We start from the raw sequence: 23,237 nt of genomic DNA on the forward strand, positions 1-23,237 counted from the left end.
TGGTTTAAAAAAACAAATCACATTATAGCTAGGAGCGCAACTTTCAATGGCAGACCCGGCCTGATTTCAGAAGGTGTTTGACTGGCGCCTTTCTGAAAATCAGGACTAGAGCAGGTCAAAGTTTCCATCCAACTTTTTTTTTCAATAGATTAAAAAAAAATGTTTTTTTAGTCAAAACAGAAATGTGAGTTGCCCCCCTCCACCCACCCTGTGAAAACCTGAAGCTGTTGAAAGGACAGTCAGATCCATGGCCCTGATGACCTGGATTCTACTCTTGTCATGCAGGGAGTCAGCGGCACATTGGATGTGTCGCGTTGGAGCCGCAGTCTTGACCGTGGGGACCTGCTTGCTATGGGGACAACCAGCTGAATAATTTGCTGCTGTTGACGGTTTATATTACAGCAGCAGCAGGAAGCCCCAGCTGAGATCTGGGCCCATTGCGTTAGGTGCTGTACAGGCACCGGGCAAGAGACAGCCCCTGCCCCAAAGAACAATCTAAAAAACTAAGGGTGGGAGGAGAACTGGGGGCTCAATGACTTGCCCAGAGTTACCCAGTGGGAGTAGAACCCAGGTGTCCTGAGCCCCAATCCAGAGCCCTAGACTACACTGTCTCCCCTAGCTGGGCTGAATAGATAGGCCCTCATTCAGCCCATAGCTGGGTGCAGGAAGGAGAGAAGACACCCGTGCCCCTTATGTTGCTCTGTGCATGAGCCATGCTTCGTCCGGATGACTGTGCCCTGGAATGGCTTCCTGGGGGCAGGATGACACAGGCGTGAGCTGTGGAAATGTACCAGCATTCTCGGAGTCGCCCGCATCCTGACACCTCATGGGCAAGAGAAAACCCGTCTGCTCCCCCGCCAGGGTATTGCCAGACTGAGGAGGCGAAGTGGGTTGACTGTCTTGCTGCCTCCTACCTGTCTCACACCTCCCCCTTCCCTGAGCAGGATTAGGCAGGTAGCTCTATTCAAGTTAACAGCCGCCTGTTGATGTCTGATCAGGGAACCTAGCAACTAGTCACCTGTTTGAACTCTCAACCTTGGGTTTAGCAAGCCGAGCCACTGCAGGGCATTTCCTCAAGAGTGGGAAACGGAACCCCAGTGTCCTGCCTCCCATCTCCTGTTCTAGCCAGGGCCGGCTCCAGCATTTTTGCCGTCCCAGGTCTGAGAGACCTGGTGCCAAAGAGCCGGCCATGCCGCCCCTTTCCGTTGGCCGCCCCAAGCACCTGCTTGCTGCGCTTTTGCCTGGAGCCGGGCCTGGTTCTACCCACTCCATGGAAGGTGAGCCCGGATGTCGGCGCTCCTCACCCATTGTGGTTGCCTCTCTGCCTCCCCAGTATGCATCTCCCCAGCTCCGACTGCCTCTGGCTGTTGTATTCTACATTGTATCAGAGCAGTTGGAACCTGGGGAATTCGTTTCTCCGAGTTGGGCTCTGGGCACTACTGTAATCTGGTGATGCTGATCCGTCCAGTTGGGCTTGTCTGCCAGCCAGACCTGCAGCCTCAGCTGCACTTCACCCAGCCAATTTCAGCACGAGCAACTCTGCTTCCCATTTGAGGAGAGGGAAACTGAGGCACCAGGGGCTGGCTGCTAACGTGGGGTTGGCTGGCTTTCCGGGAGGCCGAACACCCACCGTGCCCATCGAGGTCAGAGTCGGGGATAGAAAAGAGGCTTCCCTTCTCAGCGTGGTGGCTCTCTCCTCCTGAAGTGGCTGCTTCTAGAAACGTCTGCCCAGGCTGGTGGATCCCACAATGGCTGAGTGGTGACAGCGCAGCCTGGGCTATTGTTCAGAGAGACAAACAGCTGCAGAGACTCTCGTCAGTCGTCGTCCTTCCTCTCCACCTCCCTTAGTGTTTGTTCCACTCCGCTGTTCTTGCCTCTCACCCTTAGGTCTCTGATCTGTACCTGCCCACAGCTCTCAGACCCTCTAATACTAATGATCTCTGCTCCTATTACATCTTTCATCCAGGGCTCTGAGACAGATGAATTAACCATCACAGTGCTGGTGTGTGTGTGAGTCCCCCATTGTATAAGCAGGTAAACTGAGGTACAGAGATGAATGCTTGCACTGGAGGTGTGTGTGGAGTCCTGATCTCTGCCCCCCCCCGCCCCATTACAAAATCATACTCTTCTCTCAGCAATGGGGATAGATCCCAGTAGTCCTGACTTCCTTTGTAAGGTTCAGGGTGGGGGGCAAGCTTTCTGGGCATCTTAGTTAGTGGTAGAGTTGTCAGGCAGTTTTGTCTAGTAGTTGGAGCAGAGTTAGGAGTGAAGCATATGGAGTAGTGGCTAGAGCAGGGGCCTGGGAGTCAGGATTCTTAGGTTTTATTCCCAGTACTAGGAGTGAAGCATATGGTGTAGTGGCTAGAGCAGGCACTTGAGAGTCAGTATCTCTGGGCTATATTCCAAGCTCTCCTGGCCTTGTAGGCACTTGTGCTTGTGAGCCTACCGTGAACAATCCTGTATGACAGAACCTTGCTTTAACCGCCTGACCTCAAACCCAGCCAAAGTGCCCCGCTTACAAGTTTCATTACAAACCCAGGCGCTCAGGTCGCCTGGGCTGAATCATTTTGAGTCTTCTGGGGGAGCTGAGTATAAACTTTACAGTGTTAACCCCAAACCAGAGCAAAAAACCCTCTGACTGGGTGAGTGTTTCTTTATTTAGCTCAGTTACGAATGCTGCGATCAGTTCAGCGCCTGAATTTGGGAGCAGTGAGAAAGTGAGTGGAAAATCTCTGATCACCAGTGCACCAGAGTCTCCTGCCTGTCCTGGCTGGCTCCTTTCCCTGTAGCACTGGTGGAACCCAGAAGCGTGAAATAGCTATAAAGCTCTGCTAGCTGTGGGGAGAGAGCTGACAGAGAGGGCCCGGCAGTCAGCTGCCTGTGGATTGTATGTGGCAGGGAAGGATCTATCCATCCCAGGGTTGGAGGCTTCGCAGGCAGCTGCTGGCTTTGATTCCATAGATGTCTGTCGGCAGAACTCCTACATAGTTTAACCGTGCATGCGGGGCCTGGAGGAGAGCACATGACATGAGGAAGAAGACTGTTTTGGAAGATGGGGGGACCAGATCCTGTTGCTTTCTCCCCAGCGCTCTCACTGTGTGGCAGGTGCTCTGATACCATGAGGCTGGAATGGAAGAGCAACAGGGGTAGAGGGAAGGATTGCCGAGGAGGGGGATTCGAATGAGCAGCTTTGGGGCGTGAAGCCAGGAGTTCAAGCGGCAGGGAAGCCTCCCACGGAGGCCGGCCCCTCCTGGCAAGCCTGGCCAGGGGTTCGGCTTCGCACACATTCAGCCCTGCATAATCTGATCTTCTCCCCTCTCAGAGGAAGAAGTGTCTAGTGATGCCTGGGTTCTCTTTCCAGACGTGAGCAAGTTGCCTCCCCCACCACTGACTCTGTTTTCCTGTCCGTAAAACAGAGATGACGCTGGACTTGTGGGGCGAGTTGGTGTAGGATGCCGTGACAGGGTGAGCTGTTAGCAGCAGGGACTATGCTCTTAATACGTCATACTGCGGCTCCCAACCTGGCTGGGTTGCAGTTGCTACTGTGATATAAATAATAAAATCCCTCGAGAGGAGTAAAAACTTTATTTGCCTTTTAGGGATTTCACTCACTCCTTGTGCTTATTCCTCCTTTAATGTTCTAGCCACCCCCACTTTACCAGACTGATGTTACAGCCAGTCTGTGCCATCAAGAGGTGGGAATAAGCAGCGTTCTGGACTGATAGATAAATTGTCTCCACTGCTGAAGTGCAGCTGCTTCTGGGGAGGAGCAGGCAGTGGTTTAAAATCCATATGGCAATGCTCTTCAGGGATTGCTTCACCTGCCGCTGAAATACAATTGCTTCTGGGGTGGAACATGGCAGCTGCTTAACAGCTGCACAGCAACCTAAGAGGGAGTGAAGTGCCCCCACATAACCCTGGTTTTGTGGGGTCCTGAATGATCACTTACAGTTGGACCCTTGAAGTTTGTGTCTCAAGTAAGTCTAGAAGATGTGGGGTTTCGAGGACGCAGCATGGCCTAGTGGATGGAGCACAGGGCAGGGACTCAGAAGATCTCGGTTCTGTTCCCTGCCCTGCCACTAACCTGCAGGGTGAACTTGGGCAAGTCATGCTCCCGCTCTATGCCTCAGTTTCTCCCTCTGTAAAATGGCGATAATGACACTGATCTCCTTTGCAGATGTGCTGAGGAGAAGTATCAGAGCGTGGGATTATTATTTTAGAGAACTGGGCCTCTCTCAAATAGGCAAGAGGAGGATCTTTTTTTCTGTCTGGAACAAAAACCACTGGCTGCTGGGAAAGCACTGCAGGCCCCTTACTCACTGCTAAGCAGTGACTGTACATCCTGGATGACTGGAGCATGGAGAACTGATTCTGCAATCAGACTGGTGCATCCATGAGGTGACTTGGTCTGAGCTGATGGTTATGGTTGGTTCAATGATAGACGCTTCTGACACTGGCAGAGACCTGGCAAACTCTTTCCCACTGAGCAGCCAAAGGGGGTTCTATCCCTGGTGCTCAGAGGGGAGAGTGAGGATATTTCACAAAAATACTTTTTTGGGGAAGGATTCCCCCCCACCCCCGTACAACTGTTTTTTGTTTTGTTTTTGTTTTTAATTAAACTTTTTCTGTGGGGTGGGGGGTGGAGAGTGGAACCACTTTTTAATAATAAAAGCAACCTTCCCTCACCTCTTTCCAGTTTAAAAAAAAAAGAAAAGAAAAGTGTGTTTTAAATTCCCCGCCCGCGCAACTAAAAATATCAAAGAAATGGATGCTTTTGTGGAACTTTGAGATTGTCTTCCAGTTTCCATTTTTGTTTAAATTCTTTTTCAGTGAAGAAAAAGGAAAAACCCTGCTGATTTAGACCAGCACTAAACCCTTTTTTGAATCAAGATAACAACTTGGGGGCCTGATTATTTTTTGGAGGGGGAGGGTTGTTTACCACTCCCTAGTGAGGATGCTGGTATAAAGGGGCTATAAATCTGTGCAGGCCAGGCCAGTCCCTTGTCTGGATTCATATGGGCAACCCCGTCTATTAATCTGAAGTCTTGACGGCTCCCATCACCTCTGTATCAGATACCTCGCAATCTTTAAAGGGTTTATCCTCCTCGCACACCTGTAGTGTAGGGAAGTGCTGTTAGCGTCTGCCAGATAGGTCAGTATCATCTGCCTCATCTCCCAGATGCATGCATGAGCTGTTTGTGAAGTGCTTTGAGATCCTTTTGATGGAAGGGGCAAGAGAACTTAAGAACAAGATAACGTCCCCCGTGCGTGCCCTGTGGCTGAGGATTTCTGGGGCTACTGCAGAGACCTTTATGTTTTCTGAGGATGGTGTCTTTCAGGGAAGCAGGTTTTTCGTTCTTTGAAATCCTGAGAGCTCTGAAGCTGGGCAGAGATTCTGGTCTCCTGCACACCGTGGAATTTCTCTTATCAGTGGCTTTTAATAATGGATTGAGTTTGCCGAGCAAGGCGTGGAAATCCCTGCTTTCCAGGTGTGGCGTGGAAGAGTTTGTTTTATGTACGAGGTTCGTATCTGGCTTCCCAGCCCTGTCTCTGCTCCCAAGGGTGAGAGCGGCCTTTCTCGTCATCCTGCCTGCCTAGATTCTCCATGAGGGGGAAGGGAGCTGCATTCTGATCTGTTACACCATTGTGAATTTCTTGTCAATCCGTTGGGCCTGATTCTTAGTCACACTCCAGGCTGCTCTGGCAGCATGAAGGGGCCTTGAAGCTGATGGAAAGAGCCCCATGAGAATTCTTCCTGCCTAGTGTAGAGCTGGTGTAAGGGTTTTGCCCCAGCGGGTGATGGGGTGTGTGTGTGTGGCCAGAGTGCGCTGTGCTGTAGGTATTCTCTGCTTCCCAGGGTCCATGAGGCACCAGAGCATAAACTAGGGCAGCGCAGGGGTTGCTGTAATTTAGGCTGGGGCAGGGTCCTGCATCACTGTGGAATATGGAATACATTGGGTTAATGCCCCTGCTGCTCCAAGCACAGGAACAGAGCAACTGAGGCCAGCGATCTGTGGGGGTAACTCCCTGGCTCCGTGAGGATAAATTACCCCCAATTTGTGTCTGGGGGTGGGGGTGGTTTCGCTTGAGGGGATTATGCACCAGGATGGACTGCTGTTTCTGTTCCCCATTCAGTGATGGTTGTGGGGCAAAGAGGCTCCTCTGTGAGGAGTGGGTGAGTTCCCTTCCCCCTGGGCCCTGCCTCCCACTCCCATGTACAGCCAACCGAGCGATTGCTGCCTGGTACGGTCCATCCCCCACTCCAAGAACTGTCTCCACAGCCTCTTCCCCACCTCTCAGCTAAATCCCCTGCTGTGTTCTCTCTCTCTTGCCTCCCCCCTGCCCCCGCCTGATACATCTTGGGGGTGTGTGACTTTAACCAGATGTTGCATCGCTATGCAGGACCACATGTCCTGTGCGGGGCAGGGGAGGGGATCTTCCTCTTCCCTGCACTCACTCACTCATGCCCGTCACCCCAATCGGGGTATGGGGTGACGGGCATGAGTGAGTGAGAGCTGTTTTAACCCCCCACCCACCCCAGTAGCATTCCTGCCCTCTTAGCACAGCTGCCCACCTTGGCCCCGGTGTCAAGGGCCTGGACCTGCTTGTTTGTACCCAATGGAAATCTCTGAAGGGGTGCATTGTGTGTTGCGGGGGAGGGGAGTATAGGCAAGCGACTGGGTTTAGGAGTTGAAGATGGATAGGTAGTGGGTGGGGATTGAGTCAGCCCCCCTGCAGGGACAAGATCTAGTCCATTTTCCCCTCTGCACGGCAGCCAAAACTCCTGGGCTACCTGCCCCTTCTCTCTTCCCATCACCGGGGTTATCAGTTCTGAGGTCGAGTAAACAGGTGTGATTCCTCTGTGCCATCTCAGCTGCTCTTCATAACATCGGTGAGTCTGACAGTCGCTCTGTCTGAATGGTGGTTGGAAGAAGGGAGGAGAACAGGGTTTATGACCCTCGTCCTGTCTGATAATCTAAGTCGTCCTCTTCATTTCCCATCCCCCGCCCCCCCAGGGACTAACCTGGCTAGGAGAAGGAAAGGCCATCTGTTTATTGGAGGAGAGCTGTCAGAAAAATGTCTCATTTCCAGCAACCGTGACCCCTCCATTGCCGAGCTTATCAAATCAGTGTCTTGGGGTACACAAAGCAGAACTGAATCCGGCAACGGGAGGGAACTGAATGGCTGTATCTGTGGCTTGTATTACAGAAAAGCAGCTGTATACACATTGTGTGTGTGTGGGGGGGGGGGAGTTTCTGTGTACAGTGAAAATGGGGCTTGTGGGCTCCCAGGGTCTGATTCCTCTTCCTCCCCCTCCTCTTTCTCCTCTCCACCCCCAATTCTGGCTTTATAATCTCCTTTAAATGGGGAAGCCTTTTAGGATTAAACCCAGTGGGTCAGACTTCACCGCTCTGCGTACAAGTGCATATGCAATTCGTTTGCTCTAGGATGTTGGGTATCCGGTGAACCCACTGGTCTGTCTTACTCCAGTACCCAATGCCTTGGAGGAAGGCAGCACATCCTTACCATGATCTTAATTTTGCATGGGAGTTGAGGAAGGAATTCCTTCCTGACCCCTGCAGCAGAAAGGCAGTGCCCTGAAGGGTGAGAGCTTGATGCTCCATATTGTCAGCGGCAGAGATGAGTAGAAACTTCATCTGCTGGTTCCTTTGGGGCGCATTCCCCCCAAATTCTCGGGAAGCCTGAGCAACAGAGGGGGTGAGATTTTGAATTGTTAGAGCCAAGTCACCCACCAACCTTCTGTTCCTGCCGGTGGGCTGTGGCTGGGGGATTGAAAGCAACAAGGCATCTGCTCTCTGATCTTGTTAATTTCACTCTGAAATTGTCAGATTTTAAGCTCTTCTCTCTGCTGGTTGCTATCTTGCCAGAACAGAGATAACCAAGGGTGCTAAGCGCTGCTGCAGCTTTTATTAACCCGCTGGGGAGCCTGGGTGAGTTGGCTGCCTATCTGCTGAGGGGGAAGCGGGGGAGCCACATCCTTAGCTGATGTAAATAAGTGTCACTCCGGTTTACATGACCAGAGGATCTGGCCTGCTATTTTCAAGACTGTTGCATTGCTGCACCATGGTGGATTTGAAGGTTTGGAGACAGGCTGTGGGGCTGCAGTGAATTATGAGGGGATGGAGACCCTTTCCAAACAATGATCCTACTGGAAGTTTAGAATTGTGGTGGGCTGGTCACCGCTTTGATGCTATCCCTACTCTGTATTAAACTGCAGTCACCAGGCTCTGCTGGGTGTTTGGCTGTTTGGTGCAAAATACCCTTTGCTGAGCCGTGTTACTTTGGACAACCCCACCGCTTAGATCAGAGGTGAATGCTGATGCTTGAAGAGCTTAGGAAAAGGAGAGGTCGGTGATCCGGATAAAGTGACTGCTTGGGATTCTGTCCTCCTGTGGGTTCTGCGCGGAGTCTGATTGGTCGCCCAGCTTTCTGAGAAGTGTCTCTTCAAGTGCTTTGAGATCCTTGAGTGAAAGGCAAATATCTCACTCCTCTTCTGCAGAGAGCTGCTGGTGTGTGGGGCGTGTTATGGACACACGGGAGAAGTTCCCTGCTTATTTGGGAATCTAAATTAGACAGGGTTTAGTGACCAGCCTTGTAGTAGGCAGCGAAGTCTAGTGATTGGGCACTGGGTTCGGAGTTAGGAGACCTGGGTTCTATTCCCAGCTCTCCCACAGACCTGATGGGCAGCCTTGGCCAAGTCACCTTGCCTTTCTGTGCCTCAGTTTCCCCTCCTGCTCCTTCTGTATTGTCTCTTTAAACTCTCAACCCTTTGGATTGTCTCTTTCCATGAGTCTGTACAGCACCTAGCACCATGGGTCCCGCCTCTCACTGGAGGCGCTAGGTGCTTCTGTAATATAAATAATTTGCAGCTATGGGTGTGCAGGGCAGACACGGTCTGTTGTCTCTCACCGAGACACGTGATGCGAAGCTGACTTGAAGTCAGAAATAGCTAGGACTAGGATTACTCAGAACTTTGCAACAGGAAGTGACCAGCTGACTTCCTCTTTCTGAAAGGAGGGTGCCATGACAACCTGTCCCCAGTCCAGCGCCAGGGGCTAGATCCTTAACCCTGTGGCGTCTTCCAATCTTTGTAGGGTTTGTGTTCTTCAAACCTCTAGGCCACACATGTGAAGGCTGGGAGGAGGGGGGGTTTGCGGCAAGGGTGGAGACACCTGGTTTGGTTCAAATAAAATAAAGCATCACCTGGATTAGGGCGAACTCACTAAATTCATCACCTGTATCAAAATTGAACTCGGGGGTGTAGGAGTGAAAACTTTAAGCCAGCGTTTGAATGCGCAGCAGCGGCAGAGCTGGAAGTCAAGACTCCTGGGTTCTCTTCCTAGCTCTGGAGAGGGAATGTGGGCCAGTGGTTAGAGCAGGGGCCTGGGGTCAGGACTCAGGGATTCTGTGCCCAGCTTGGCCACTGGCCATCTTGGGGACCATGAGTCTCTTTGCCTACAGGCTGTAGTGTCCGTGCATGGTAGAGAAGGCCCAGGTCTCTATTATAATTAGTAAAAGAAGGATTGCGGGGGGGACTTGTGGGACCCAGACAGCCCCTGTGGTTCTTTCTGGCTCCCAGTCTCTGCTGCCCAATGTCATCACATGCAGTCTTTGAAGGTCCTGGCCTGAACACTGCAGTAATGGAGGTTTTCTCGACTAGCTGTGAGGCATAAGCGTCGGATTTGAAACGCCGCCTGTTTGAATCTCCGTGGGGTCAGCTCAGCCCTTGGTTGGGCAGATAATGTGACTGTCTGTGGTCTCTTGGCTGAAAGCCCCTGATGCTTTTTCACAGTCCACACTGAGATGTCCATTTACCCTGAGTAATGATTGGCTTCTGTCTTCCACCCCAGAGGTGGCTGCATTTCAGGAGCACCCTGTCTGGGGACCCTGTGGGATATGAAAGGCACCAGATACATCTTTAAAGCATTACTAGGAGACTCACTGCACAGTGTTTAGTTGTTTTTTTTGTGAGGGTCCTTTCTTGCTGAGCATCCAAAGCCAATTCCTCCTGCCCCATTTTACACAGGGTAACTCGGCCCCTCTGATCTACAGGAATAACAGGTGTAGATCTTCCCTTGGTCTGGTCTATCACACCCAGGTCTGTGCCGCTTTATGGCGTGAGGCATCCATGGCAGGGTGGGGGTGTATTTCTTAAGCAGATGCACGGTTGTCATGGTTATCGGAAACAGGGAAGTACAGGAGATTTGAAATAACTGGGTGTCTTCTCCCATTCTCCTCCGTGCACTTTCTCCCTCCTAGGATCTCCGTGCTTTGGATTGCCGTGGATCTGGCTGGCTTTTCTACCCCCTGCCCCTCCCCTGCCTCTTTCACCCCATCCTGGTGTGATTGTCCTGCTGAACGTGACATCAGCTGGGTTCTGGTGACCCAATAACACCCCTTCCCCACATCGATTTTCCCGGAGCATAGGCCAGGTTTAATACCTGGATTCCTTTGGTCGGCACCATGAGCGGGAACGCAAAACGACTGGCTGAGGGAGGGACGGTCAGGAAGGCACAAGCTGGAGGGAGGGCCTCCTGGGTGAGAGGCTTCTAGGATGGTCGTCCCGTTCTCGGGCGGGCGGGGGGTCCCTGTCTGCGGAGCTGCGGCTTTAACTCTCTCTCTCTGTCGGCCAACAGAACAAAGAGAAAGAGAAGATGAAGGAGGCCAAGGAGAAGGACGCCCGCTACACCAACGGGCACCTCTTCACCACCATCACCGTCTCGGGCATGACCATGTGCTTCGCCTGCAACAAGAGCATCACGGCCAAAGAGGCTCTCATCTGCCCTAGTGAGTAGCCGCGCGTCGGCGAGCGACTTGTTCTTCAGTCCGGTTTTCCCCACCCACCCACCTGCGCCTCCTTGTTGAACCACCTTCTCCTCTCACCTACCCATGTTCCTGTCCACATCTTCCAGGTGCCGCTCTACCTCTGCCCTTCTGTCGCCCTGCGTCTCTGTTTCCTTCATCCTTGCCTCCTCCTTCCTACCTCGCGCTCCCCGGGCCTCCCCTGCCTCCCCATATCAAGCCTCACCATCTCCTCTGCTCCACCATCTGCCCCTTTCCTCTCTCTTATCACCTCCTGCCCCCAGCTTCTCTATCTCAGCCCCCCAACTCAGTTGCAACCTCCTGCCCATCCCACTGCATCATGAGCCGCTCCTGGAGCAGGGAAAACACGTTCCACTCCGGAGTGAGAGTAAAACCCTCCTTCCCGCAGCATCAGGTGGCTGGCCCGGTACACCCCTGACTACTAACCATGGAAGGGCTTAACTGGGTTGATGGAGAACAAGAGGATCGGTGTTCGAATGAGAGAGGATGCTTCTCTGTTTGCACAACTATATCAGGATGCAGGAGTGTGCTGTCCATAGGGGGCCATAAAGCCCCACGTTGCCTGTAGACATGTTTTGTGACTTGCACAAGACAGTGGTGTTCAATGGGATTCCCGGTGCAGGAAGGGGGAGAGATTTTAGGGCACCGAGGAGACAGACTGTGATGGATATGCTCGGTTGAATTGCATTGCCTTCTTCTATGCACCTTAGTTGTACACACGGTCCTGATCTGGCTCCAGGAGGGTTTGGTGTATTAATTACTCCAGTTCACTGCATTGCCCGGTCAACTGAGTAGGTCGTGTGCTCTCTGTGTCTTGGGGACCTAGCACTGTTCTTTACACCAGAATTGCTCCAGATACGTGAATCGTTGGGGGAAGCTCCCCAGTTCTGCCTTGTTAGTCGATTTTCTTTTTGATCGGCCACATGGGGAAGGTGCAAGATGCAGTATGTGAAAATCTTTGCTCCAGCGGTGAGATTCTTCCGCAGGAGTAAGCCTGGGCGAGGTCAGTTATGGCTGCACTACAGCTGTCTGCCGGCCCAGGTGTGTCTGTCAGGGGGTGATGTCTGATGGACAGAGCTCTGCCGGCGCAAGCACCCAGTGTAGACGCGGTTGTACTAGCGAAGCTGTGCTTTTACCGGTGTAACTTTTCGCTCCTGGGAGGTGGTTTCACTAGATGTACAGCTGCATCCACCCTAAGTACAATACTCCAGTACAGCTATACCAGTAATGCGCTGCTAGTGTAGACATGATTCAGCTGGAGTCGCTGGCATGAAACCGATATACACCAGTGGGAAGGGTGTCTGGCCCATTGACTCCAGTGGAGCTGCCTCGATCTACCCCAGCTGGGGATCTGACTCGAAGTTCAATTGAAGGATCGTGCAATGGCTCGTTCTCCAAATCCTCAAGGACAGGCTAGTGCCTGCGTGTGTGGTCGGGTCAGAGCACCGTGGATGAGCGGGAGGTCCTGTGGCTGGGGGTGGGTTTTGCCTTCCCTGTATTATGGCCGGGTTTAGCTGTTCCTGAAAGGATCATTCCCATAGTTGATGTATGGGATGGCTTATAAATAAAACGTGTGGCTCTGTGCATACAGGGCCTGCCCGGACTCCAGCCAGCAGGCAAATCCCAGCTGTGGCCGGGAGCGAGAATGAAATTCCATCTCCTCGCTGTGTCTCATTAACACAATGCCTTTCGATCTCAGCGTGTGGGGAGAGGGAGCAGAGATTTCAGTCAGAAGCTGCAGTTTCTTCCTCATTGAGTTTAAAACGTCTCAGTGCTCCCAATCCAGCTTCCAGCCAGCACAGGATTGTTCCCTACAGCACACACTCTTTGCCAAGGAAGACTAGCTGGGGACTTGGAAGACCTGGGTTCAATTCCTTGCTCCCTGTGTGACCTTGGGCAAGTCACTTAGCTTCTCTGTGCCTCAGTTTTCCCATCTGTACAATGGGGATAATAGCTCTGCCTTGCCACATAGGGAGAGGATAAATACATTAAATATGGAGAGGTGCTCAGATACTCTGGTGGTGGGAGCCAGATAAATATGTGTTTGTCCAGGCTGGTTGTAAAGACCCTGAGCAATGTAGCTATCACTGCTTCTTCCCTTAGCTTCATCTCTCATGCCTAGTTCCTACCATCCTCGGTGTTTCCAGATCTCTCTAGTCGCTGGATACAATTTTCAAAAGCACCGACTTGACTTTGAAGCCAAAGTCCCATTTTCGAAAGCAGCTCAGGGCTTGTCTGTGCGGAGTAGGGGTTATTTCAGCCTGGGATCCCGTTGCCAATACCTGCATCGGAGGACGCCGTAAATGGCTGCACGGAGCTGTGCAATGCATGGTGGGAAATCCCCCACCCGCTGCCTGGCCGATGCTCTGGAATGGGGGTGATTACCCGCTAAGGTTGCAACAAGTGTTCTTGGAGGATTTAGGTGAATGAGAAATAAGAGACGAATAGGTCACTGGAGATGCAGGGTTGTTCCCAGTGGCTTGATTTCCAGCGGTGCTGTCTCCCATTGACTCCTTAATCAGCCTGTTTAAATACTTAATTCTCTCTCTTTCAGTCTCTGGGCTTGGTGGCTAGACTCTGCTTTCCTCTTTGCCCTGTCCTCCAGCCCTTTCATCAGAGATGCTAAACCCTAGATGGCTGAGTGAGGGAGTTGGTCTGGACCGTCCCATCCCTCGGGTTTGGCATGGTGGATGTGCTAGTGACTTGGAGTCCCGCCGCCGACCCTGTGGTCTGATCCGCTCTCTTGCTCCGTTCAGGGGATGGGGCTACACCCAGGTGGGTCTGAGGGCAGAGTTCTGTCCTTGTGTTGATTTTTGTGGTACAGGGGACAGGCTAATGTGTGTGCAGTGGTTCAGATCTTGTGTGCATGCATCTTGGCTATCAAGTGAGAGAGTGCACGCTGTATGCAGTTGGGATGTCTCAGGGTTTTGGGGTTTGGCTGTCCCTTTCTGATGGGAGGCGGCTGGGATGCCACGGGGACAGCTAGCCATTGCATCAGCCCTGCGTGTTTCCTTCCTGCCGCTGCAGGATCAAAGCTGAGTGAGTTTGAGGAAAGCAGATTCCCATGGACCAGGGAAATTCGTATGTAACTCTCCCGGGATGGCTTTGCCACCTCCTGTTATCCCGTGGGCCATGCCTATAGAAGTTAACCTATTCTGTGGTATCTGGGCAGCTGTTGATTGCAGCCCTACTGCTTGCTTGTGTTTGGATCTTGCTCCTTTGTTTTTTTAAGGAGATGTTAAAACTTAGGCTGATCATTTAAAGATTCCCCTACACAAGAGAAGAGATGCTAGCCCCAGGGGTCTGGCCAAATTCTAGCTCATCTCGCTCCATTCATCTGACTCCAGCGTTCCTCCTCTGCCCTGCAGTTTCAATTGGATGCCTTCTTCCTGTCCAAACGCACCTAAGGATGCTGCTGTGTGGCTGCCAACCAGCTGCCACGTTGCGCCCCAGAGGTGGACGCACTTTGGTGGCGAGCAATGCCGTAACTGCAGTGCGCTGGGATGGAAGATGGCGAAGGGGCGTAAATACAAGCTCTGGATTGTTATTGTAGGTGTGCCTGGAAAGAGGTCTGTTCGCGGTTCGGAAGCGCTATGGGACAGGGACTGTCTCTTAGTTCTCTTTGTACGGCATCGAGCGCCGTGAGGTCCTAATCCATGACTGGTGCTACCACAATATAGAGAACGAGCTACCAGCAACCCGTTGGAGACTTGGGCTTATCTCTGAGAAGCCATGTGCATATAAGGAGGTCCCATGCCCAGCCCCCAGCGCGGCCAGTCCCTATAACCTGCCTCCTGCAGGCCCTCCTGTCCCGAGTGTTACCTGGCTTTGCACAGGGTTCCTGAGGCTCGCCGGCCCTGCAGCCTCATGGGACTTAGTGTGGAGGAGGCCAGAGCACTCCCGGTATTCCCTCCTGGCTGCCTGCTGAACGGTACAGATGTACGGAACGTTGTTCGTTTCCTGTCGGGTTCTCCGGCGGGCGGGCGGGGGAGGAGATGGAACGGCTTCCCTGCGGATAACGCACTGAGTCACCCAGTGGAAGGAATCCCTCCCCACTCCGCTTTCAGGTGTGACTCCCACCCGGCTTCTGTTTCACCTCCGAAGCAAAATCAGGGCTGGCGACAGATTGACGCCCTCTGTCTGGCTATCCTCCCTGAGCAACGGCAAAGCAAGCTTCCCCATTGCCGGCCTGCGGCTGCAGATTTGCCCTGACCCAAAAGGGTTAAAGGCGGCTGTATGGGGCGTTCTCCCTTTCTGCTGCCTGGTTACCGCATGTGCATGCTTTGCCCTACGGGAAAGGAGCTTGGTGGGTCCGAGCCGAGGGTTTGCATTTCAGAGGGAGCTGGGGGCCGAGAGCCATGAAGCTCCTTTGGAAAATCTCATCCCTTGATGGCCAGGGTAGCGTTTAGAGGACCCAGCTGAGATCGAACCTCTGCTTTGCCAGGCGCTGAGAGGCCGTCTCCCAGCCCCAGAGCGGAAGGTGTAAAGAGATGAGGCAGTCAAAGCCAGGGGAAGCGCAAAGAGGGAAAAGAGACTCTCCCAAGATCACGGAGCAGGTCAACGGCAGAGCTGAGAATCCCGACTCCTAGCCCGGCGCCCTCCCCGCTAGCCTGCGCTGCCAATCCCTGATTGTTACCACCCTAGGCTGGATTCCGGGTCCTGCTTTAAATTCTCACCCCCACCCCCCAAGCCGTGCCGGGTTAACGTATAACCGGCCAGTACAGATCCAGCTCCTCTGTGCCAAGAAAGAGCAGACGGGCTGTAGCTGTGCGGCTGGGCAGGAATGTTTGCAGATACCTGCTCCCCCCTCTCCCCATTGGTCAGAGAGACTCTGTGGCTGTTAATAAATAAACGCATGGAGCGGCAGCAGCTATTGTTCTCTGTCATTCCCATCCATTGCTGGAGTCCATCCGGCATCTGGTCACTGGGCATCTAGTATGTTCTGTGTCTGCACCTCCTCCAGTCTAGTCTGCCCCGGCCGGGACGGGTGGAGCCAGGGCCGCCTGTCTGGTCCCCCCCAAATCCCCAAGGCTGCAGCAGCTTCTCGCTGCGAGCTCCCTGGTGCGTCGGTTTAAACTGGTGCAACTGTCTCACGAACACCGGGCCTGATGGGAGCAACACCTAACCGTGCCAGGTGGGAAGGGAAGAGGCGATTTGGGAGCTGAATCTAGACTGGGATTGTAGCCTTGTTATAAAACAGGAGCTGAACAAGCCCCCTGGGAGAAGGGCTGGTGACTTCAGTTTTAGCTGGGTGGGGGCCGCTCCCCGAATCCCGTCCAGAGTCCCACAGTCACAGCTGTTCCCAGCCTTCTCAACAGCTGCCGTGGCTGCGGGCTCAATCGGGGCCTTGTGTCTGCAACATCTGTCTGCAAAGCAGCTGCCAGCTCTGGGGTAAACAGCTTTCGTCGCCCTTCAGAGAGGATCTCACCCGTGGGAAGAGAAATGGAGTTCTCGTTCCCCGCCCTGCTCCAGGATCCCGGCCTCATGGCATGGGGATGGGGAGGGGAAGGTCTGCTCTCTGTCGACCCCTTAGCACCTCCCTGCATCCATCGCATTGCAAATCTGTTGCCTGACAGTCAGAAAAGTGGCTTGGCTGGAAATGTTTCCAGCAGTCACAGGTCACGTGACGAGCCACCGGCTCTGCCCTGGATCTGCCAAACTGGCTGGGTGTCCCAGTGGTAGCAATGGAAGCGTGCTTGGCATTCCCTTGATTCTGCTACTGCTGGTAGGATAGACTGCAGCTTGCTGTCCCCTAGCTGGGTCGGCTCATGTATATGAAATGGGAAAAGACAGCTGTGGATGCTATGGGCATGTGGCTATAAGCAAGCAGGGCTATAAACTCTCATGCTTCAGGGCACAGAGCAACCTCCGATAGGGTCAGGAGGAAATGTTTCCCAGGGGCAGGTTATTGTGGAGCTGCAGGATTCTTGCGTCTTCCTCCAAAGTGGCAGGTGCTGGTCACTGTCAGGCCCGGGAGACTGGGCTGCATGGCCCATCAAGTCTGATGACGATTTTTTTTATTTAGAGCAGAGCTTAGAGGCCCCAAAAGAGAGCAGGGCCTCCTGGCGCTAGGTGCTGTATATGCACAGTGAGTGACAGACCCTACCCCAAAGAGCTGAGAGTCAAAATAGGCAAGACAGACAAAGAGAGGCTTCTTTTCCCCCATCTGTGAAACGGGAAGCTGAGGCCCAGAGATCTCCTGAGTTTTAACCCACCGCCTTACCCACAAGCCCACCCTTCCTTTTACTGAGCTGCTGGGTGGCTCCGAGAGCAGAGGGTGGTGTTTCAGTGGGTGTGGTTCAATGGGCAGATCCTGCCAGCCTGGCTTGTGCATTTCTAGGCACTGAGAGAGGAGACTGTCCCATGCGTAGGCAGTGAAACCCGCGTCACTGCTCGAGGCCATTCCCGATCAATATTGCCCGTTCCACATGGGCTGACGTGCTGGCAGCAGCTCTGGCTACAGCAGATGGGATGAGACGGGCTGTCATGTGGTGTTTTCTGCCATCCTTCCTCCTCTCCTGGTGCGTGATGAGGACCGCCTTTGCATTTAATTTTATGGCTTTTGAGTGCAACAGTTCACACTTTTTTAAAAAACCTGGCTTGGGGTGGTGCCTACAGGCCTGTTCTGCTTGGGGCTGAAAACCCACCACAGCCCCTACCTCCTTTTTGAGGCTTTTCATCAGTAGATCTCAATGCATTTTAGGATTGTGATCCCTATCTTACAGTTGGGGAAACTGAGGCACGGAGAGGAGAAGTGACTTGCCTAAGGTCACCTGGGAGGAGATCTGGGAATAGAACCCAGGTCTTTGGAGTCCCAGTCAAGTGCTCCGACCACTAGGCCCCACTGATGTTTATATGAAATGGCCCCTGCCCCAAATAGTTTATAGTCTAATGAACCCCTGAACACAAGGCCTGGTTCTTGTCCGCAGTCTGGACTCTCTAAATCACTCCGGCTGTGTAAATGGCATAAATGACACTGGCACCTTCTTGACGGCCACCTTACGCTGCCAGAGTGGTGCAAGGGAGTCCTCAGTGAAGTTGATGATCAGGTCCTAAGAGGGGTAACACTGGATCAGAACTCGGGCCGTGAGTTTCGAAAGGGACTCGTGATTTTTGGGAAGCCCGACTTGAGAGGGGCCTGGCTCTTGGAAAGCGCTGAGCACCAGTTCTCCCAAAATCTAGCGCATTCGGGGCATCTCAAGGTGGGTACCCAAAATCTCAAACCCCCTTTGGAAAATCTTCAATGCAGGTTTCCTCCCTCTTATCTCAGGTCAGACTCCCTCTCCCAGTGGCCTGTGAAATGTTGTTATTTCCTAGCTGGGATGCAGTCCGGTTAGTTTTAGGCCATTTCCCCTGCTTTGATCTCATTGTATTTATGGAAGTGAACAGCCCCGGGGGGCCAGCCTGGGCATTGTCTAGCCAAACTGCTTGATTGTGTTCTTCAGACTCCGCCTTTTCCCGCATACACAGAAAGTTCATGATTCTCAGCTGATGTGAAGCCATGGTAGGTCCCACGACTTTGTGTAGCAATATGGCATCTGGCCCGTGGGATCTAGGGCAGCGTTCCTATCCCTGACCTCCAGCTTAGTGGAGGTTCGTCTGCTCCCCCAGTCGTGATTCATTAGATCTTGCTACATAGGATCAGGCTTGGCTGGTACTGAGACAGGAGACCTGTGTAGAGTGAGCAATGGTGTAGAAAGTGATGCCCGTGTATCAGGTGGTGATGCCATCCATGTCCAGCTGTGTGGAAGAGAAGTGTCAACTTCTGAGAGGGGATGTAGCTTCATAGACTCTAAGGCCAGAAGGGTCCATTGTGGTCATCTTGGCCAGGGGTTCTTCAACTTCATTGCACCACAACCCCCTTCTGACAACAAAAATTACCACACGACCCCAGGTGGGAGGACAGAAGCCTGAGCCTGCCCGAACCCCACTGGACAGGAGGAGCCAAAGCTGAAGACGGAGGGCTTCAGCCCCAGGCAGGAGGCCTGTAACCTGACGGCTGCCACCCAGGACTGAAGCCCTCAGGCTTCGGATTCATTCCCTGATAGTAGGTCTCAGGCTTCAGCCTGGACCCCGGAAAGTCTAACTCCAACCGTGGCGACTCCATGTCGCGACCCACCGTTTGAGAACCGCTGATCTAGTCTGATCATCTGGATGACACAGGCCAGAGAATTTCCCCCAAACAATTCCTAGAGCAGATCGTTTAGAAAAACATCCAACCTTGCATTAAAAATGGTCAGTGATGGGAGAATCTGCCAGGACCCTTGGTAAATTGTTCCAGTGCTCACTTACCCTCCCCTTTGTAGACTGATCATGTCACCCCTTCATCGTCTCTTTGTTAAGCATAAATAGATTGAGTCTATTGCGGTAAGGCCTGTCTTCTAACCCTTTAATCATTCTTGTGGCCCTCCTCTGAACCTTCTCCACCATCCTCCTTGAAAGGCTGATACCAGCCTGGTCGTCGAAGCACGGTTCTGGCTTCTCAAGGTAGTTGTGTCTCCTGGTGCTTTTTGCAATGGAAGGGAAGTCGGATCTAGTGTCCTGGCCCGATTCCAGTTTTAAAATCCCTGCCAGAATGATTCAAGAGACCTGGGGGAGGAAGGCCCCAGATCTTACGGGAAACCAATGGAAACTGAGCCAATCCCAGTCTCTATACAGCCCACAGGACTCTGCTTCCTATCCTGCACAGTGGTGGGTTTTTCTGCAGTGCCTAGTGGCGGTGTGCCTGCATGAGACAGTTGCGTGAATTTAAATCAGTGCAAACCTCTGGGTAGATGCTCTGACTTCAGTTTAAACCGGACTTATTTAAGTCGATCAGGAACTAGTGTAAACTAAATGAGTGTGTCCACACATCCAATCTGGGTGAAACTTGTATAGATTCTGCCCTTAGCATTGGCTGCCAGTTAGTACTGGGTGAAATAACTGTTTACAGTCATGTTGTAATAACCCCTAGCTCTTCTCAGCCACAGATCTGAGACTGCTTTACAAAGGGGGTTAGTTAGTATCATGGGGAAACTGAGGCACAGAGAGGGGAAACTGACTTGCCCAGAGTCACTCCTGGGGCCAGTGGCAAAATGGGGAATAGAATCTGGGTGTCCTGAGTCCCAGTCTAGTGCTCTAACCACTAGGCTACTCACATCCATGTGGGTAACAACTGTGTGACAGCATGCTGACATGTCATCTGAGGTTCAGCCATGGCTAATATGTGACTCCTCTGATGTTGCTGAAATTGATCCTTTTTTTTCCGGGAGCGGGGATGGAGCCTGGCCTATGCCCATGGTGCTCTAGTCCTTTATACATTGTGACTGATCATCTGTGGGTGTCTCTCCTCACACTCCTGCGCGGAGACTCCTGGAGTACAGAAGTACTGGGACAGGGTCCTGCCCGAAAGAGGTTGTCCAGGAAGCTGAGAGGCCTGGGCCCTAGTGGGGTAACTAATCTGGTGTCTGTGGAGCAGGGCTGTTTGCAGGAAGAACACAGCGACCGATTACCTAAGTTGTTCGGTTATAAAGAGGGAACTGTGCGATGAGCCGTTCTCCCTCTGCAGGCAGGAGGTCTCCCAGGGTCCTCCCTCGATTCTGGCTCTCACGAGGTGACTCTGTGGTATTGGTTCAGGTCAGATTGTGCAGTGTCACTCCCCACCCGGCCCTTCTGCCGATCAAGTCAGCAGCTCGCAAAGGGCTTTCATTTTAGTTTTGCAAATGGTTTCAACATCCTTGTGCCTCAGGAAACCACTGAGATCCCTTGGCTTGACACAGCAAGGAGAGTGCGCACGCGGGGGGTGTGTGTGTGTGAGATAGAGAGAGAGAGAGAGACAGACAGACAGGGAAGGAGGTGCCTCTGAACACAAGTTCATTTTTAACACCAGCATTTGGCGGAAGTGTTGGTGAACTAGTTGGATCTGTGTCTGTGTGAGCCTTAGAACGTTTGCTCTCCCCACCTCCCCCATGGAGGGCATAGAGGGAAGCTTCCATTAACTCTCTAACCTTCCTGTGACACCAGGGTAACTGACGCAGTGATGTCTGCCTGGGTCTGCAGAGAGCCTGAAACAGTAACTCGGAAGGATGTGAACGGCCCCGTTCATCTTGGTAGCATGTTCACTCTGCAACCTAGCGGGGGGTTCGGTTAGCTTCACCTGGGACATCACAGAGGTCCCAACCCTTCTTAGGGGCAGAGAGAACTACAGTCTGGGACAGAAGGGTCCTCCAGGGAAAACCCTAGGAAAGGCCAAGCCCAGGAACATAGGTGAGGCTGAATTATAGTTTAAAAGCCAGACTTGCAGAGGGTGTGGGAGCACCTGGACTTTATCCTGCACCTGTTCAGAGCGGGGCGGGAACTCTGCCTGTCTACACTGCTGTGACTTGCACCGCCCTTGTTAACTACTGTATTCCACTGCTGGGCTGATCACCCAATGAGACCTCCCTATGGTGTCACGAGTGGGTGGAGCTTAGGTTGTGGGCGGGGTTTGGGAGAGTACCACTCTCAGGGCCCTCTCTAGGCCGACTCCCCCTGGTGGTGAATACCTGCAGTTGGCTGATTTACATTGTAGTAGCCCATCGGTGCTTCAGCCAAGGATTGAGAGCTGAAGTGCTAGGAGCTGTACAGAGAGAGAAAAGTTGGTCCTTGTTCATGCCTGGCTTGACTTTCCAGCCCACATGCTGCCCCCCTTTCCTCTTCTGCCCGTAGAACATGTGGCTTCCCTTTCTGTAGTAACTGAGGTTTAGATCTGCTGCCTCATCTCTGCAAGTTCCCCTCCGGAAGAGCAGTTGTTCCTGGGCTCTGCTTATCATCTCTGCCATATGATGTTTTCCCCAGAGCAGTTGTGTGCTGCTGGTAGCTAATTCAGGATGCTTCACCATTGCTTTTCTCCAAACACCCCTCCGGGTGGCAAGCTCTGTTTGTTTTGGCTTTTTTACAGGGCCATTCAAATGTAATTTAATGTGAGAGGCTGGAAAGTGACTTTGCAGGGAAAGGCCATTGCGGGCTCAGGCTTGCTGCAGGTGCCATTGTATTAAAATGCCTTGTGCTGATATATAAAAACCCCTGCTAGCTTTCTTCTGCCTCTTGCATAATCCTTAGTAAAAAAAAGATTCTCCAATATATTGTACGACCATCCCCACCCCCATGAGATCTGAGAAACTGTCTTCTGCTTGAGTCTGCAGACCTGACTGTGTTGGAAATATGGAGTGAGACAAAGGTGTGTGCGCCCTGTTATTTGTATTACAGTAGCACACAGCAGCCCTAATTAAGATCAGGAACCTGTTGCGCTAGGCCCTGCACGTGCACTTAGCGAGTCACAGTCGCATCCCTGGCACAATTAATCCCTGGTGCCTCTCACAACATAGGGGTCTTAGCCCAGGTTTCCTGTCCTCTGGCCTGTTACATTCCTCTCCTCAAATTGTTGGCAGCATTTTTCACTCTCCCATGCTAAACTGCGACATGTCGCCCCCGGGGTGCTGTGAAACAGCTGCTGTGTTCCTCCCCAGAGGTGACTGCAGTCATTTGGGGGGGCATCAGGATGCCTAGGGGCTGCTTAAAGGTGTTGTCTGAGGGCAAGAGATTCTAATGGATGCTGTGCTCCCACGCCCCCCGCAGAGGAATTTTTGGGGTACTGTCTGCTGCAGCTTCACCGTTGGGCATGTCTACCGTGCAGCTGAAAACCCGCGGCTGCCCCATGCCGGCTGGCTCAGCTAAGGGGCTGTTTAATTGCGGTGTAGACACTAGGGCTGCAAAGTGGGAGGGTCCCAGACCTTGGGCTGATGTCTTCACTGCAGTTAAACAGCTGCTTGAGCCTGAGCCTGAGTCAGCCAGCACGGGCCAGCCAGGGGTGTCTAAGTGCAGTGTAGACGTGCCCTTTGTTACAGAGGGGCAGCAGACCCAGCAGTCCCGCCCCCCCCACCACACCCAAATGTCCTTGCTACAGCGCTGCAATTGTAGCATTGCAACAGCTGATCTGAGCTCATTTCCTGAAACAGCTGCCAAATCAGACTAAAGAGCAGCTCTGGCTCCTCCAGTCGCTCATTCGCTGAAGTAACATCTCTCCTAGGCAGCTGCTTCGCCTCCAGCCTTTACTTGCCCTTCTTGGCTACTTTGTACGGGTTTGAGCTAGAAACAAGAGGGCCGGGCAGCTTTGAGTTCCTGCCATGACAGCCCGCAGACATGCCACTGACTGGCAAAGCCGTGTGCCCGCTCCCACCCCTGTGCCAAAGGGAGTCGATGGACGTTTTTCTATTGTGCGTGCAGCCCTGGGGGGATAACATCCCCGGGCCTGGATTTACAATGTATTACTAGAGAAGTCACAAAGCCGAGGCTAGTCTAATTCTGCCAGGCCTCTAGTGCTTCAGATAAACAGGAGCTCCCCTAACTGGCTGTAGAAGTAGGTCCTTTATCCT

The 23,237-nt window shown here is 52.7% G+C and overlaps 1 protein-coding gene across 2 annotated transcripts in view; it reads left to right on the plus strand.

The window, feature by feature from the left end:
• ARHGEF2 (Rho/Rac guanine nucleotide exchange factor 2) overlaps nt 1-23,237 on the plus strand; it is a 116,299-nt gene that overhangs the window by 64,822 nt on the left and 28,240 nt on the right. For both annotated transcript variants that reach the window (XM_032792158.2, XM_032792161.2), the window contains one exon: nt 10,659-10,809. In XM_032792158.2, the coding sequence (XP_032648049.1) occupies nt 10,659-10,809 (151 nt within the window). The remainder of the gene's footprint in view (nt 1-10,658; nt 10,810-23,237) is intronic.

This window comes from Chelonoidis abingdonii, chromosome 11, assembly GCF_003597395.2.
Source record: "Chelonoidis abingdonii isolate Lonesome George chromosome 11, CheloAbing_2.0, whole genome shotgun sequence".
In the NCBI taxonomy this organism is placed as follows: Eukaryota; Metazoa; Chordata; order Testudines; family Testudinidae; genus Chelonoidis; species Chelonoidis abingdonii.